General features: G+C 45.9%; 1 protein-coding gene across 1 annotated transcript in view; it reads left to right on the forward strand.

Annotated features, from left to right (window-relative positions):
* The window catches only part of vsig10l2 (V-set and immunoglobulin domain containing 10 like 2), a 54,017-nt gene that overhangs the window by 23,283 nt on the left and 15,963 nt on the right, over nucleotides 1-14,771 (forward strand). Inside the window, 3 exon segments of the mRNA XM_080182251.1 lie at nucleotides 927-1,184; nucleotides 5,827-6,117; nucleotides 10,268-10,606. Coding sequence (XP_080038377.1) covers nucleotides 927-1,184; nucleotides 5,827-6,117; nucleotides 10,268-10,606 — 888 coding nt within the window.

Genomic DNA, 14,771 nt, shown 5'->3' on the forward strand with positions numbered 1-14,771 from the left:
CCCTTAGTGTCATGAGGATTAGCAGGGTAAATATGTGGGGTTATGTGAATAAGATCCGGGTCTGATTGTGATCGGTGCAGACTCGATGGGCCGAACGGCCTCCTTCTCCACTGTAAGGATTCTATTCTAAAGCTGTTATTGACATTGGGCGGCACGGTAGCACAGTGGTTAGCACTGCTGCTTCACAGCTCTAGGGTCCTGGGTTCGATTCCCGGCTCAAGTTGCTGTCTGTGTGGAGTTTGCACATTCTCCTCGTGTCTCCGTGGGTTTCCCCTGGGTGCTGTGGTTTCCTCCCACAGTCCAAAGATGTGTGGGTTAGGTTGATTGGCCATGCTAAGAAATTGCCCCTTAGTGTCCAGGGATGTCTAGGTTAGAGGGATTAGTGGGTAAAATATGTAGGGATGGAGGGGTAGGGCTTGGGTGGGATTGTGTTCGGTGCAGACTCGATGGGACGAATGGCCTCCTTCTGCACTGTAAGGATTCTATTCTATAGCTGTTATTGACATCTTTTATGGGGGTGAGGATCATCATTAGGAATTTGGAATGGGCCTTGTATCACAGGGTGGCTTTTTCCAGCTGCCCCGTGGCAGATTTCCATTGGCAGTTGGCAGGATCGTCCAGACCCGCCGATATCCATAGTGTTTTGAGTGGGGTCACGTTTGGTGGGAACGGAGGATCCAACTGGCAATCAGAGGGCCAGAAAATCCAGCCCACAATTTAGACATAACTTCCCCTCCCAGCCCCCTCAAAATGTGGAAGGGATTATGAAGGAAGACCTATTTTGAGATTCAGAAGACGACAAACTAGATTTGTGGTTTGTAACTTCTTTTTTGCACTCTAATTTCTCGCTTGTGTTTACTTTCCTCCTTTCGTCCGAGAGACTTTTCCACAACTAGTTCTGTCTTAAAGTTCTATTCCATTTTCAGTGTTGCCTAAAAGGAAACCCAAGTGTTCAGCCTCCGCAGTGAAGGGTTTGGAATACACCATGTTATCGTGCAGCTGGGAAGGAGGCCTACCGCAGGCCTCACTGCACTGGAAGAATTGGAGAGGCTTTTCCCTGGGTAAAGCTGAACGGTCCATCAATAATCAAGTGCTAAAGTCCAGTCCAGCGTACAGTGGCAAGGAATTTGTCTGCCAAGCGACACATCCTTTGACCAGGAGCAAGGCGTGCAGCGTCAAACTAGGTACCCCGTCTCCCAGGAGAATCTTTATTTTGGAATTTTAATATTCAGCCATCCATCCCAAACTCAACACATCTATAATCATGTAGGCGTAGTTATTCTTTGACTATCATCTTTTTTAACTCTTAGAGCTTTAGTTAAAGTGTTCCCTTGGACACAGGTACTGAGACAAGCAACCAAAATGGGTGCCAATGATCTAAATGGTCAGGAAAGGTTAAAGGTTGAAGGCGCGAAAGCAAAATATGGCAGAGGTCAGAAATCTGAAATAAAAGCTGAACGTGCTGGAAATGCTCGCCGGGTCTGGCAGCATCTGTGGAGAGAAACAGAGTTGACTGCCGGGGCTTTGTGTCCATGTTTACTGTGGATGCAAGAGGCCAAAAGCGAGATTCCCGCCAGCAAGGTCGCACAGCACTATTCTCACCGCCTCCTGCCATTGGCAAAATGAGGTTTCTGCCCAGGGGCGCTGCAGCCGGGAGAGGGGTGGAGGGTGGGGGGTGGTGGGTGGGAACCGGAACGGCAGGCCAGAAGGTACAGGAACCGGAGGAAGAAAGTGAGACTGAGAGAAACATAACACGGAGTAAGAGCAGGCAGAGAGAGGGACTGGAGGTAAATGGTGCATTTGCTTCAATGCCAGAAGTATAACAGGCAAAACAGATGAACCGAGAACCTGGATTACGGCATGGGATTATGATGTTGTTGCAATTATGGAGTAGATATGCCGGCTTTGGACTAGGGTGGGCGCAGTAAGGAGTCTCACAACACCAGGTTAAAGTCTAATAGGTTTATTTGGAATCATAAGAACATAACATAAGAACATAAGAAATAGGAGCAGGAGTAGGCCATCCAGCCCCTCGAGCCTGCCCCGCCATTCAGTAAGATCATGGCTGATCTGAAGTGGATCAGTTCCACTTTCCCGCTTTCTCCCCATAACCCTTAATTCCCCTGTCTATCAAAAACCTATCTACCCGTGTCTTAAATATATTTAGCGAGGCAGCCTCCACCACTTCAACGGGCAGAGAATTCCAGAGATTCACCACCCTTTGAGTGAAGAAGTTCCTCCTCAACTTTGTTCTAAACTGCCCCCCCCTTATCTTGAGGCTGTGCCCTCTAGTCCTGCTGTCCTTTCTAAGCGGGAAGAATCTCTCTACCTCTACCCTATCCATCCCCTTCATCATCTTATACGTCTCTATAAGATCCCCCCTCATCCTTCTAAACTCCAACGAGTACAAGCCCAGTCTATTCAGCCTCTCTTCATAGTACAACCAAGAGCTCGGACGGAGAGCAATTTGTTAGATGTATCCAGGAGAGCTTTTTGATTCAGTACGTTGACAATCCAACCAGGGAAGGGGCCATACCAGACTTGGTATTGGAGAATGAGCAGGGCCAGGTCATCGAGATTTTGGGCTCAGTGACAGTAATTCCATAAGATTTCGGGTAGTCACGGATAAGGACAAAATTGGCCCTCGGGTGACGGTGCTTATTTGGGCGAGAGTTAATCACATCCAAATTAGACAGGAACTGGGGAATGTGGATTGGGAGCAGCTGTTTGAGGGCAAATCCACATCCGGCATGTGGGAGACTTTTAAAGACCAGTTGAATGAAATGCAGGACAGGCATGTCCCCCAAAAATGAAGAATAGAAATGGCAGGATTTGGGAACCATGGATGACAAGGGAAATTGTAAGCTTATCAAAAGGAAGCATACAATAGGTCTAGGCATCTAAAAACTGACAAAGACCTTAAGGAATTTAGTGAAATAGGAAAGGCCTTAAGCGTGGAATTAGGAAGGCTAAAACGGGCCATAAAATGTCTTTAGCAAACAGGGTCAAGGAAAATCCTAAGGCTTTTAATGCTTATATTAGCAGCAAGAGGTTAGCACGAGAAAGAGTAGACCAAATAAAGTCATGCATGGAGACACAGGAAGTGGGTGAGATCATTTATGAGTACTTTGTATCGGTATTCACCAAGGAGAAGGACATGACGGATGTTGAGGTGAGGGATAGGTGTGTGAACACTCTAAAGAATATCGAAGGTGGAAGTGTTGAGAATCCTAAATTGCATTAAGGTAGACAAGTCCCCAGGGCCAGGTGGGATCTATCCCAGGTTACTGTGGGAGGCAAAGGGGAAGAAATAGCTGGGGCCTTAGCAGATATCTTCACACCCTCTTTGATGACAGATGAGATTCCAGAGGACTGGAGAACAGCCAATGTTGTTCCCTTGTTTAAGCAGGGATAATCCAGGAAATAATAGGCTGGTGAGCCTGATGTCAGTGATGGGGAAGCCTTTGGAGAAGATACTGAGGGATAGAAAAAATGAACATTTGGAAGAAAGTAGGCTGGTTAGTGACAGGCAGTGTGGTTTGTACGGGGAGGTCACGTCTCACCAACTTGACTGAGTTTTTGAGCAGGTGACAAAGATAATTGATAAGGGAAGGGATGTGGAAGTAGTTTACATGGACTTTAGTAAGGTGTTTGACAAGGTCCCACATGGCAGACGGATACAAAAACTAAAATCACATGCGATTCAGAGTGGGCTGACTAGATGGAAACAGGACTGGTTGGGTGATAGAATGATGTGGAGATGCCAACGTTGGACTGGGGTAAACACACTAAGAAGTCTCACAATGCCAGGTTTAAGTCCAACAGGTTTATTTGGTAGCAAAAGCCACCAGCTTTCAGAGCTGCTCACCTGATGAAGGACTTGGGCACCGAAATGGCAGATGGAGTTGAATCTGGACAGTTGTGAAGTGATGCATTTTGGAGGATCAAATTTAGGTGTGAATTATACTGTAAATGGCAGAACCCTTAGGAACATGAACATACAGAGGGATCTGGGCATGCAGGTCCACAGTTCCCTAAAAGTGGCAACACAGGTGGCCAAGGTGATTAAGAAAACATTAACTGGGGCATTGTGTGCCGGAGTTGGGAAATCATGTTGCAGCTAAATAAAACCTTGGTTAGGCCGCATTTGGAGTACTGCGTGCAGTTCTGGTCACCACATTCCCAGAAGGATGTGGAAGTTTTTGAGAGAGGGCAAAGAAGGTTCACCAGGATGTTGCCTGGTCTCTGTTGGCAATGAGGAGAGGTTGAATAAACCAGGATTGTTTTCATTGGAAAGATGGAGGCTGAGGCAAGACCTGATAGTGGTCTACAAAGTTATGAGAGGTATAAACAGGGTGGGTAGTGAGGTGCTTTTTCCAAGGCTGGAAGTGTCAATTACAAGGGGGCAGAGGTTCAAGGTGAGAGGGGGGAAATTTAAGGGAGATGTGTTGGGGAAGTTTTTCACGCAGAGAGTGAGGGATATCTGGAACGTGCTGCCAGAGGTGGTGGTGGAAGCAGGCACATTAGCAACATTTAAGAGGCATCTGAATGGGTACACGAACAGGGAGGGAACAGAGGGATATGGTCCGAATAAGGGCAGAAGTTTTTTTTGTAGTTCAGTTAGGGCATCATGATTGGGACAAGCCTGGAGGGACGAAGGGTCTGTTCCTGTGCTGTAAATTACTTTGTTCTTTGGAAGTTGGGAACCTCATTCAAATTCATTAACATGTGATTATAGGGCTTTCCTGCTGTATCTCCCCCCCAACATTGGGAACTCTTACCCCCAAACCACCCCCCCCCAACCCTCCCCTCATCTCCATGCCCCCCTCCCATGCCCCCTTGCCACTGTGAGGTTTGCACCGTGCCTGGAACAATGTGTAATGGATAAAGAGACTATGTTGGGGGCGCACAGGTAATGTCAGTCCCCAGGGAGGGACAGATATGCCCCGACAGCCCCTTGGCACTGCCCCCCCGGCAGTGCTATGGGACAATGTCAGGAGGCTTGCCAAGGGCAGTGCTATAGGGCAGTGCTGGAATAACCCCCTCCAGAAGCTCTAATGGGGAGATGGGGGGGCCTTCCCGTGTATATGGGTGGGGGGGGGTGGGGGGTGGGTTCTTGAGTACAGTTAGGGTTCCGATGGGGGTCAGAGGCCTACCCATGTGCATATGGGGTGGCTTTATGTGTCCTTGGGTAGGGGGATCTTCTTTATTGTTACTGGAGATGAGACCCTCTTGATCTCTGGGAAGCTTGTTCAGGTCCGCCCTGCTTGACCAGCGCCATGGCGTGGACTACGCCTCCAGGATTTTGATCTTCTAAGAACAAAGAACAACACAGCACGGGAGACAGGCCCTTCGGCCCAACGAGCCCGCGCCGCCATCTTAACAATGTGTTTTTCCCCCTCCACCCTTGACCCATGCCTATGTTTATGGTACCCCCATTGGAAACCAGATTAAGGGGAGAATAATTTAGGGACAATTTGTTACACCAATCAGCCTAAGAGCACATCTTTGTGCTGGATAATGTGGCAGCAAGTCGCACATTGCTTCAGGAACAGAAAATTCCTCCCCGTGTTTCAGCTGTTTGCTGTCTGACCTGCCGAGTATTTCCAGCACTTTCTCTTTTTATTAAGTCTTGCTTGCTGTTTAAAAGAAGTGAGATTTTGAGATGACTTGCCTGAGGTTGTCAATATTTTACGGAGATTGGCAGACACCTTTCCCCCCAATGAAGAGTTTACAAACCAGAAATGATCAGATTCTTTGGTTCAATTCATTAATATAAAAATGTGATGTAAAAGTTACACCGTGCTGTGTTTATTTGGGTTTCAGAGGCGCCTGATCTGCTTACCCCGAGAAACTCCCTGACGGTGTTCGAAGGGAGTGATGTCCATCTGACCTGCGTCCTTAAGGCTGCTTATCCTTCCTCGGAGATTGTCTGGCACAATAACAGAAATGAGAGCGTCTGGCTCACACCCAAAAAGTATCTGTTGCACCAGGAAGCCTTCTGGTCAAACCTCACCATCCGGGAAACCGATGGGGACCTTGACAATGGACATTACTGGTGTACAGCCAGCAACGTGGTGGGGAGTTCCACCCTCAGCATCCGCCTCCAAGTAAATAGTGAGTGAACCTCTCATTAGTGATTGTAACAGTGGCAACTTGTGCATTGTACAGCTCTTTGGCTATCTCTTTCGTGTGTGTGTGTGTGTGTGTGTGTGTGTGTGTGTGTGTGTGTGAGTGCATGTGCATGCGTGTACGTGCATGCACGTATGTGTGTGTGCATACATGTGTATGCATATATGTGTGTGCATCTGCGCACACATGCGTGTGAGTGTGTGTGTGGATCAGTGTGTGTGTGCTTGCGTGTGTATACGTGTCTGTGTAAGCACATGTGTGTGTGTATGTTGTATGTGCGTGTGTGTGTTTGTGTGTGTGCCTGTGCATATATGGGTATTTACTATTATGCATACTACAATATATACCTTGTAACACATGCTACACACAGCATGACGTGTACCACACACACTGTGACGTTTATCATACATCCATCACCTGCTTTATCTGAGATTGATGCTCTTTTATATTTTTATTTCTTAACTAAGAAATTCTTAGATCCTCTTTTAAATTTCCTTATGGTTAATTTGCCCCTCCCCCCTCCGCAGGATTGCATTAGGGTTAACCGAATTGCGTAGGCAGTTGAGACCCAATGACATTGTTGTAGGTCAGACCATGTAAAGACAGCAGATTTCCTTCTCTAAAGGGTATTATTTACAACAGTCTAATCATTTCATGGTCACCCATTGCCATCAAGCCAGGGGATCGACCCTGGTTCAATGGAGAATGCAGGAGGGCATGGCATCAGGCATACCTAAAAATGAGATGCCAACCTGGTGAAGCTACAACTCAGGAATACTTGCATGCCAATAACAGCAAGTGATAGACAGAGCTAAGCGATCCCACAACCAACGAATCAGATCTAAGCTCTGCAGTCCTGCTACATCCGATCGTGAATGGTGGTGAACAATTAAACAACTCACTGAGGGAGGGGGCTCCACAAATATCCTCATCCTCAGTGATGGAGGAGCCCAGTACATCACTGCAAAAGATAAGGCTGGAGCATTCGCATCTTCAACCAGAAGTGCCAAGTGGACAGTCCATCTCGGCCTCCTCCAGTGGTCCCCAGCATCTCAGTCTCCAGCCAATTCGAGTCACTCCACGTGATGTTAAGAAACAGTTGGAGGCCCTGCGAAGGCGATGGGCCCTGATAATATTCCAGCAATAGTACTGAAGACTTGCAGTCCAGAACTTGCCACTCCCAGAGGCAAGCCCTTCCCAGTACAGTTACAACACTGGCATCTACCCAACAATGAGGAAAATTGCCCAGGTACGTCCTGTACACAAAAAGCAAGACAAATCCAACCCAGCCAATTACCATCCAATCAGTCTACTCCCAATCATCAGTAAGGTAGAACATAGAACATTACAGCGCAGTACAGGCCCTTCGGCCCTCAATGTTGTGCCGACCAGTGGAACCAATCTAATGACCCTCTAACCTAAACTATTCCAATGTTATCCATATGCCTATCCACTGACCATTTGAACGCCCTTAAAGTTGGCGAGTCCACAACTGCTGCAGGCAGGGCATTCCACGTCCTTACTACCCTCTGAGTAAAGAACCTACCTCTGACATCTGTCCTATAATTACCACCCCCTAATTTAAAGCTATGTCCCCTCCTGTTAGCCATCACCATCCGAGGAAAAAAGGCTCTCACTGTCCACCCTATCCAATCCTTTGATCATCTTGTATGCCTCAATTAGGTCACCTCGTAACCTTCTTCTCTCTAATGAAAATAACCTCAAGTCCCTCAGCCTTTTCTCATAAGACCTTCCCACCATACCATTACCTGGTAAACCTCCTCTGCACCCTTTCCAATGCCTCCACATCTTTCTTATAATGCGGCGACCAGAACTGTACGCAATACTCCAAGTGCGGCCGCACCAGAGTTTTGTACAGTTGTAACACGACCTCACGGCTCCGAAATTCAATCCCTCTACCAATAAGAGCTAACACACCGTACGCCTTCTTAACAACCTTATCAGGTGGTGGAAGGGGTCATCAACAGTGCTATCAAGCAACTCCTGCTCAGCAATAACCAGCTCAATGACACCCAGTTTGGGTTTCGCCAGGGTCATTCAGCTCCGGACCTCGTTACGGCCTTGGTTCAAACATGGGCAAAAAAGCTAAATTCCAGAGGTGAGGTGAGAGTGACAGCCCTTGACATCAAAGCCTCGTTTGACAAAATGTGGCATCAAGGAGCCCTGGCGAAACCGGAATTAATGGGTATCAGGGGGCAAACTCTCCGCTGGTTGGAGTCATACCTGGTACTTAGGAAGATGGTTGTGGTTGAGAAGGGTCAGTTGTCTCAGCTCCAGGATATCTCTGTAGGAGTCCCTCAGGGTTAGTGCCCTGGACTCAACAATCTTCAGCTGCTTCATCAATGACCTTCCCTCCGTCATAAGGTCAGAAGTGGGGCTGTTCGCCGATGATTGCATAGTGTTCAGCACTACTCACGACTTACTGAAGCAATCCATGTTCAAATGCAACAAGATTGGGACAATATCCAGGCTTGGTTTGACAAGTGGCAAATAACATTCGCGCCACACAAGTACCAGGTAATGGCTATCACCAATAATAGACAATCTAAGCACAGCCCTTTGACATTCGTTGGTGTTATAATCCTGAAACACACCTTTACTGTGGAGTCCAAGAGGCGTAGACAAAAGTCGTAGGTAGAAGAAGGATTGGAATGAGGCACTCACTGAGTGTTAAAATGGATGACACGGGCTTGTAGGGCCAAAGGGCCTGTTTCCTGTGCTGTGTTGTTCTTTGTTCTTTGAATCCCCCACTGTCAACATCCTTGGGGTTACCATTGACCAGACACTCAACTGGACTCAGCACATAACTACACAATAGCTACAAGAGCAAGTCCGAGACTAGGAATACTGTGGCGAGTAATTCACTTCCTGACTCCCCAGAGCCATCCACCATCTACAAAGCACAAGTGTGATGGAATATTCCCCACTTGTTTGGATGGGTGCAGCTCCAACAACACCCAAGAAGCTTGACACCATCCAGGGCAAAGCAGCCCGCTTGATTGGCACCACACCCACAAACATCCACTCCCTTCACCACCGATGCTCAGTAGCAGCAGTGTGTACTATCTACAAGATGCACTGCAGCAATTCAAAGAACAAAGAACAAAGAAAATTACAGCACAGGAACAGGCCATTCGGCCTTCCACACCTGCACTGACCATGCTGCCCAACTTAACTAAAACCCCAATTCAACAAAGATCCTTAGACAGCACCTTCCAAACCCACGGCCACTTCCATCTAGAAGGACAAGGGCAGCAGATACATGGGAATGCCATCACCTACAAGTTCCTCTCCAAGCTGCTCACCATCCTGACTTGGGAAATACATCACCGTTCCTTCGCAGTCGCTGGGTCAAAATCCTGGAATTCCCTCTCTAACAGCATTGCGGGTCAACCCACAGCACGTAGACTGCAGTGGTTCAAAAGTAGTAAAAAGTCTGACAACACCAGGTTTTAGTCCAGACGATTTATTTGATAATAGACTCACAAGCTTTCGAGGTTTCCCTCTTCGTCAGGTGAATGGAGAGTTCTGGCCTCAGACAGAGCATATAAAGCACAGACAGTTTAGAGATTCTCTAAACTGTCTGTGCTTTATATGCTCTGTCTGAGGCCAGAACTCTCCATTCACCTGACGAAGAGGGAAACCTCGAAAGCTTGTGAGTCTATTATCAAATAAATCGTCTGGACTAAAACCTGGCGTTGTCAGACTTTTTACTGTGTTTACGCCAGTCCAATGCCGGCACATCCACATCGTGGTTCAAAAGGACATCTCACCATTACCTTCTCAAGGGCAACTAGGGATGGGCAATAAACGCTGGCCAGCCAATGACACCCATATGCCATGAATGAATTAAAAAACCTATTACTGCTGTTAATATTGTTGTAATTTCTTATTTTGTATTTAATCAGCTGTGGTGGTGCGGGTTTGAACTCATATCTCAAGAACCATTAGTCTGGTCTACTGGATTACTAGTCCAATTGCTAATCATTCAGCTGGCTCCTTATGTGATCTTTCTCTAGCTGTTTTAACCGAGTGGTTTCAGGAATGAACCTACTTGACGTCTTGACACTCTGCTGTCTCACTAACTATGTCTTTTCCTCCATATCCCTGACAGAATACCCCACACCCCCGAACGTGACCATCAGCAAGCTGTTGTATGGCCGCCAGAGAACGGAGGTGGTCCTGGAATGGATGACTCGAGGCACCGGTGACTTAACGGGTTTTATGATTGAGAGGAGGCCCGTCAGACGATCCCTGGCGCCACGTGGCAGAGACAAGCTGGAGGAGGCCATTGCCGACCCATACGTACCCTGGCAGACAGTTGCTAGTGCCATCGACCCTGCCATCAGAGGTCACAAGCTGGGGGGCATGGACCCCAGGGTCCTGTATGCTTTTCGTATCCTGGCTGTCAATCACAAGACGACAGGGTATCCTTCAGAAGTGAAAACTCCAGGTAGAGTACGATATCTATTGGAGGAATTTAGAATGATTTCCCAGGAGCTGTAACCACCTTTTCCCCATTCTTTCTGGTTTATATTTGTTGAGGTGTGGATACCAATGGTGCAACACCTTCACTGCCAACCCTTAGAACATAGTGGATCTCCTTTCTATTCTTCAAAATATACATTACTTATAAAAAATATAAAATCATTTTGATTTGATAATTACAGGAGGTGTAATGAAATTCAACTTGCCTCCATTCAGCAAGTTCCACCTTGAGATACCTCACTACAATTGCAAGGCTCTTGATATTTAAGAAGTAGGGCCATTTGACCCATCAAATGCTCCGCCATTCAAACCGATCATGGTTGTTCTTCTGCCCCAAGCCATTTTTCTCCTCTATCCCCGTATCATCCCTTGATATCATTAGTGTCCAGAAATCTATCAATTTCTGTCCTCTACATGCTCAGTGAATGAGCATCCATGGGCTGGGGTCAGGAATCCCAAAGATTCACCATCCTCTGAGTGAAGAAATCCTCTCCTCAGATCAGCTTTAACTGGAATGCCCCTTATTCTAAGACTGTGAGCCCTGGTTTTAGATTCACCAGCCAAGGGGCACATCCTTTCTACATACATCCTATCACCCTGTAAGGATTTTGTAAGCTTCAGTGAGAGCACCCCTCGTTAGGGCAGTTGCTACAGAGGGACAATGGGGACCTTTCAGCCATAATACACCAAGGGAATAAAATCTGTATAGAACCGCTGGGCTGAAACTCTAGAAAATATGGGCACTGTTTCTCTAATCTTTAGACAATGTCACCATTCTAGGGATCAGTCTGGTAAATACATCCTTTCTCAGATAAAGAATCCAAAACTGCACACAATACCCCAGTGCAGTCTCACCAAGGCGCCATACAATTGCAGCAAGATATCTTTACCCCTGAACTCAAATCTTCTTGCAATACAGGCCAATAGACCATTTGCCTTCCCAATTGGAGTATTGCGTACAGTTCTGGTCACCACATTATAAGAAAGATGTGGAGGCATTGGAAAGGGTGCAGAGGAGGTTTACCAGGATGTTGCCTGGTATGGTGGAAAAGTCTTATGAGGAAAGGCTAAGGGACTTGAGGTTATTTTCATTAGAGAGAAGAAGGTTATGAGGTGACCTAATTGAGGCATACAAGATGATCAAAGGATTGGATAGGGTGGACAGTGAGAGCCTTTTACCTCGGATGGTGATGGCTAACACAAGGGGACATAGCTTGGGGGGGGGGGGGCTGCAGTTTAGATCGGAGTTGAGGAGGAACTTCTTCACTCAAAGGGTGATGAATCTCTGGAATTCTCTGCCCGTTGAAGTGGTGGAGGCGACCTCGCTGAATATATTTAAGTCACGGGTAGATAGGTTTCTGATAGACAAGGGAATTAAGGGTTATTGGGAGACAGCGGGAAAGTGGAACTGATCCACTTCAGATCAGCCATGATCTTATTGAATGGCGGGGCAGGCTCGAAGGGCTAGATGGCCTACTCCTGCTCCTATTTCTTATGTTCTTACGTTCAATTACTTGCTGCACCTGCGTGCTAGCTTTCAGTAACAGGCAGTGTGTAATACTAATGGTTTCTGGCGAGAGGGTACGTAACAGGCGAGTGTATAATGGGTGAATTGTAAAGGGCACAGTGTCTAATGGGTGGGTGCATAACAGGTGAGGCGTGTAATGAGTATGGTTAGTAACAGGCAGGGGTGTGTAATGAGCAAGTGTGTAAAGGGCAAGTGTGAAATGGGTGGCTGTGTAACAGCAGGGTGAGTGACCAGCAGTGCACTTATATAATGGCTGGATATGTTAAAGTTGGCTGTATTTAATGGGTGACTGTATATTGAGAGATGTGTATATTGAGGTGTATACCAACATGTATATAACAGGTTGGGTGTGTGATTGTGGAGAAGACCCCTGTATCTGTTGTACCATTCAATAAGATGATGGCTGATCTGCAACTCAACTCCATATACCCTGCTTTGCCCCAAATCCCTTCATACATTTGGTTAACAAACTTCTATTAATTTCAGAATAACGTTGACAGTCAACCCAATGTCATTTAACGTTTGTAGAAAAGAGTTCCACATTTCTATCATTGTTCCTGCATTGAAGAAAAATTTGGATCAGTTAATGAGGGAATACAGACAAGAAGATGTGCTGATAAAATTGAGAAGTTGAGATGAATTATGTTTTAGTGAACAGCTAAAGGAAATCGGCATTAGTAGAGAAATGGTTGTGGGGAAATTGATGGGATTGAAGGTGGATAAATCTCCAGACCCTAATAATCTTCATCCCAGAGTCCTTAAGGAAGTGGCCCTGGAAATAGTCAATCCATTCTTTGGACTCTGGAATAGTTCTTACAGATTGGAGGGTAGCTAATGTAAGCCCATTATTCAAAAAGGGAAAGAGAGAGAAAACAGGAAACTATAGACCAGTGAGTCTAACGTCGGTACTGGGGAAGTTGCTAGAGTCCATTATCAAGGATTTCATAACTCTGCATTTGGAAGGCAGTGGGATAATCAGGCAAAGTCAGCATGGATTTACAAAAGGGAGATCATGCTTGACAAATCTAATGGAATTTTTTAAGGATGTAACTAGTAGAGTTGACTGAGGAGAACCAGTGGATGTGGTTTATTTAGACTTTCAGGAGGCTTTCAACATGGTCTCACATAACTGACTACTATGTAAGGTTTAAACACATGGGATTGCAGGTAATGTCTTGAGATGGATAGAAAGTTGGTTAGCAGATAGGAAGCAAAGAGTTGACATAAATGGTTTTTTTTCTGATTGGCAGTCAGTGACTAGTAGGGTTCCACAGGTATCTGTGCTAGGATGTGTTCACATTATATATTAATGAGGGGACTGAATGTATTATCTCCAAATTTGCAAATGAAACAAAGTTGGGTGGGAGGGTGAGCTGTGAGGAGGGTGCCGAGATGCTTCAGTGTGATTTGGGCAGGCTGAATGTGTTGGCATCTGCAGTATACTGTGGATAAATGTGAGGTTATCCACTTCGGTAGCAATAATAGGAAGACATTATTATTTGAATAGGTGTAAATTGAGAGAGTTGGATATTCAACGAGACCTTGGAATACTTGTGCATCAGTCACTGAGAGTAAGTGTGCAGGTACAGCAGGCAGTAAAGAAGGTATGTTGGTCTTCATAGCGAGACGATTTGAGTAAAGAGGTAGGGATGTTTTGCTGCAATTGTATAGGGCGTTGATAAGATCACACTTGGAGTATTGTGTGCAGTTTTGGTGTCCTTATCTGAGAAAGAGATGTCCTTGTTGTAGAGGGAGTCCAGCGAAGGTTTAACAGGCTAATTCCTGAGATGGCAGATCTGTTATATGAGGAGAAACTAAGTCGGTTAGGATTATATTCACTGGAATTTAGAAGAATGAGAGGGGATCTCATAGAAATTTATAAAATTTTAACAGTCAGGCAGGATAGATTCAGAAAAAATGTTCCCAATGGTGGGGGAGTCTAGAACTGAGGGTCATAGTTTAAGAATAAGGGGTAAACCTTTTAGAACTCAGGTGAGGAGAAATTTCTTCACCCAGAGGATGGTGAATGAGTGGAATTCACTACCAGAGAATGTAGTTAAGTCAAAACATTGTGTGATTTCAAGAATAAATTAGGTGTTGCTCTTGGAACTAAAGGGATTAAGGGATATGGGGGAAAGGGTAGACCAGGATATTGAATTCAATGATCACACATGATCAAAATGAATGGCAGAACAGGCACAAAAGGGCTGAATGGCCTGCTCCTGCTTCTAGTTTCTATGTTTCTGTAAGTAGAATGGGAGGAGATTCCAATGAAGACTAGTTATCAACATAGAAACATTTTGAAGGGTTTGCATAAGAGTAAAGAGAAACTGTTTCCAGTGATTGAAAGAAGCAGATTTAACGTGACTGGCAAAAGGATCAGTGAAAAAAATACTTTAGGAGAGTTTAGGATTTAAGAGTGTGCAATGGAAATGATTCAATATTAACTTTCCAAAGGGAACTAGATACTTGAAGGGTAAATAATTGCAAGGATATGGTGAACAAGCTGGGGGTTGGAGGTGTGGAAGGTGTGGTGGGGTGGGTTGGGAGGGGAACAGGCTAGATTGCTCTTCAAGAGGGCTAGAGCAAACTCAAATGGGCT

The sequence above is a fragment of the Carcharhinus amblyrhynchos genome, unplaced genomic scaffold (assembly GCF_965287045.1).
Source record: "Carcharhinus amblyrhynchos unplaced genomic scaffold, sCarAmb.v2.hapA scaffold_49, whole genome shotgun sequence".
Lineage (NCBI taxonomy): Eukaryota > Metazoa > Chordata > Chondrichthyes > Carcharhiniformes > Carcharhinidae > Carcharhinus > Carcharhinus amblyrhynchos.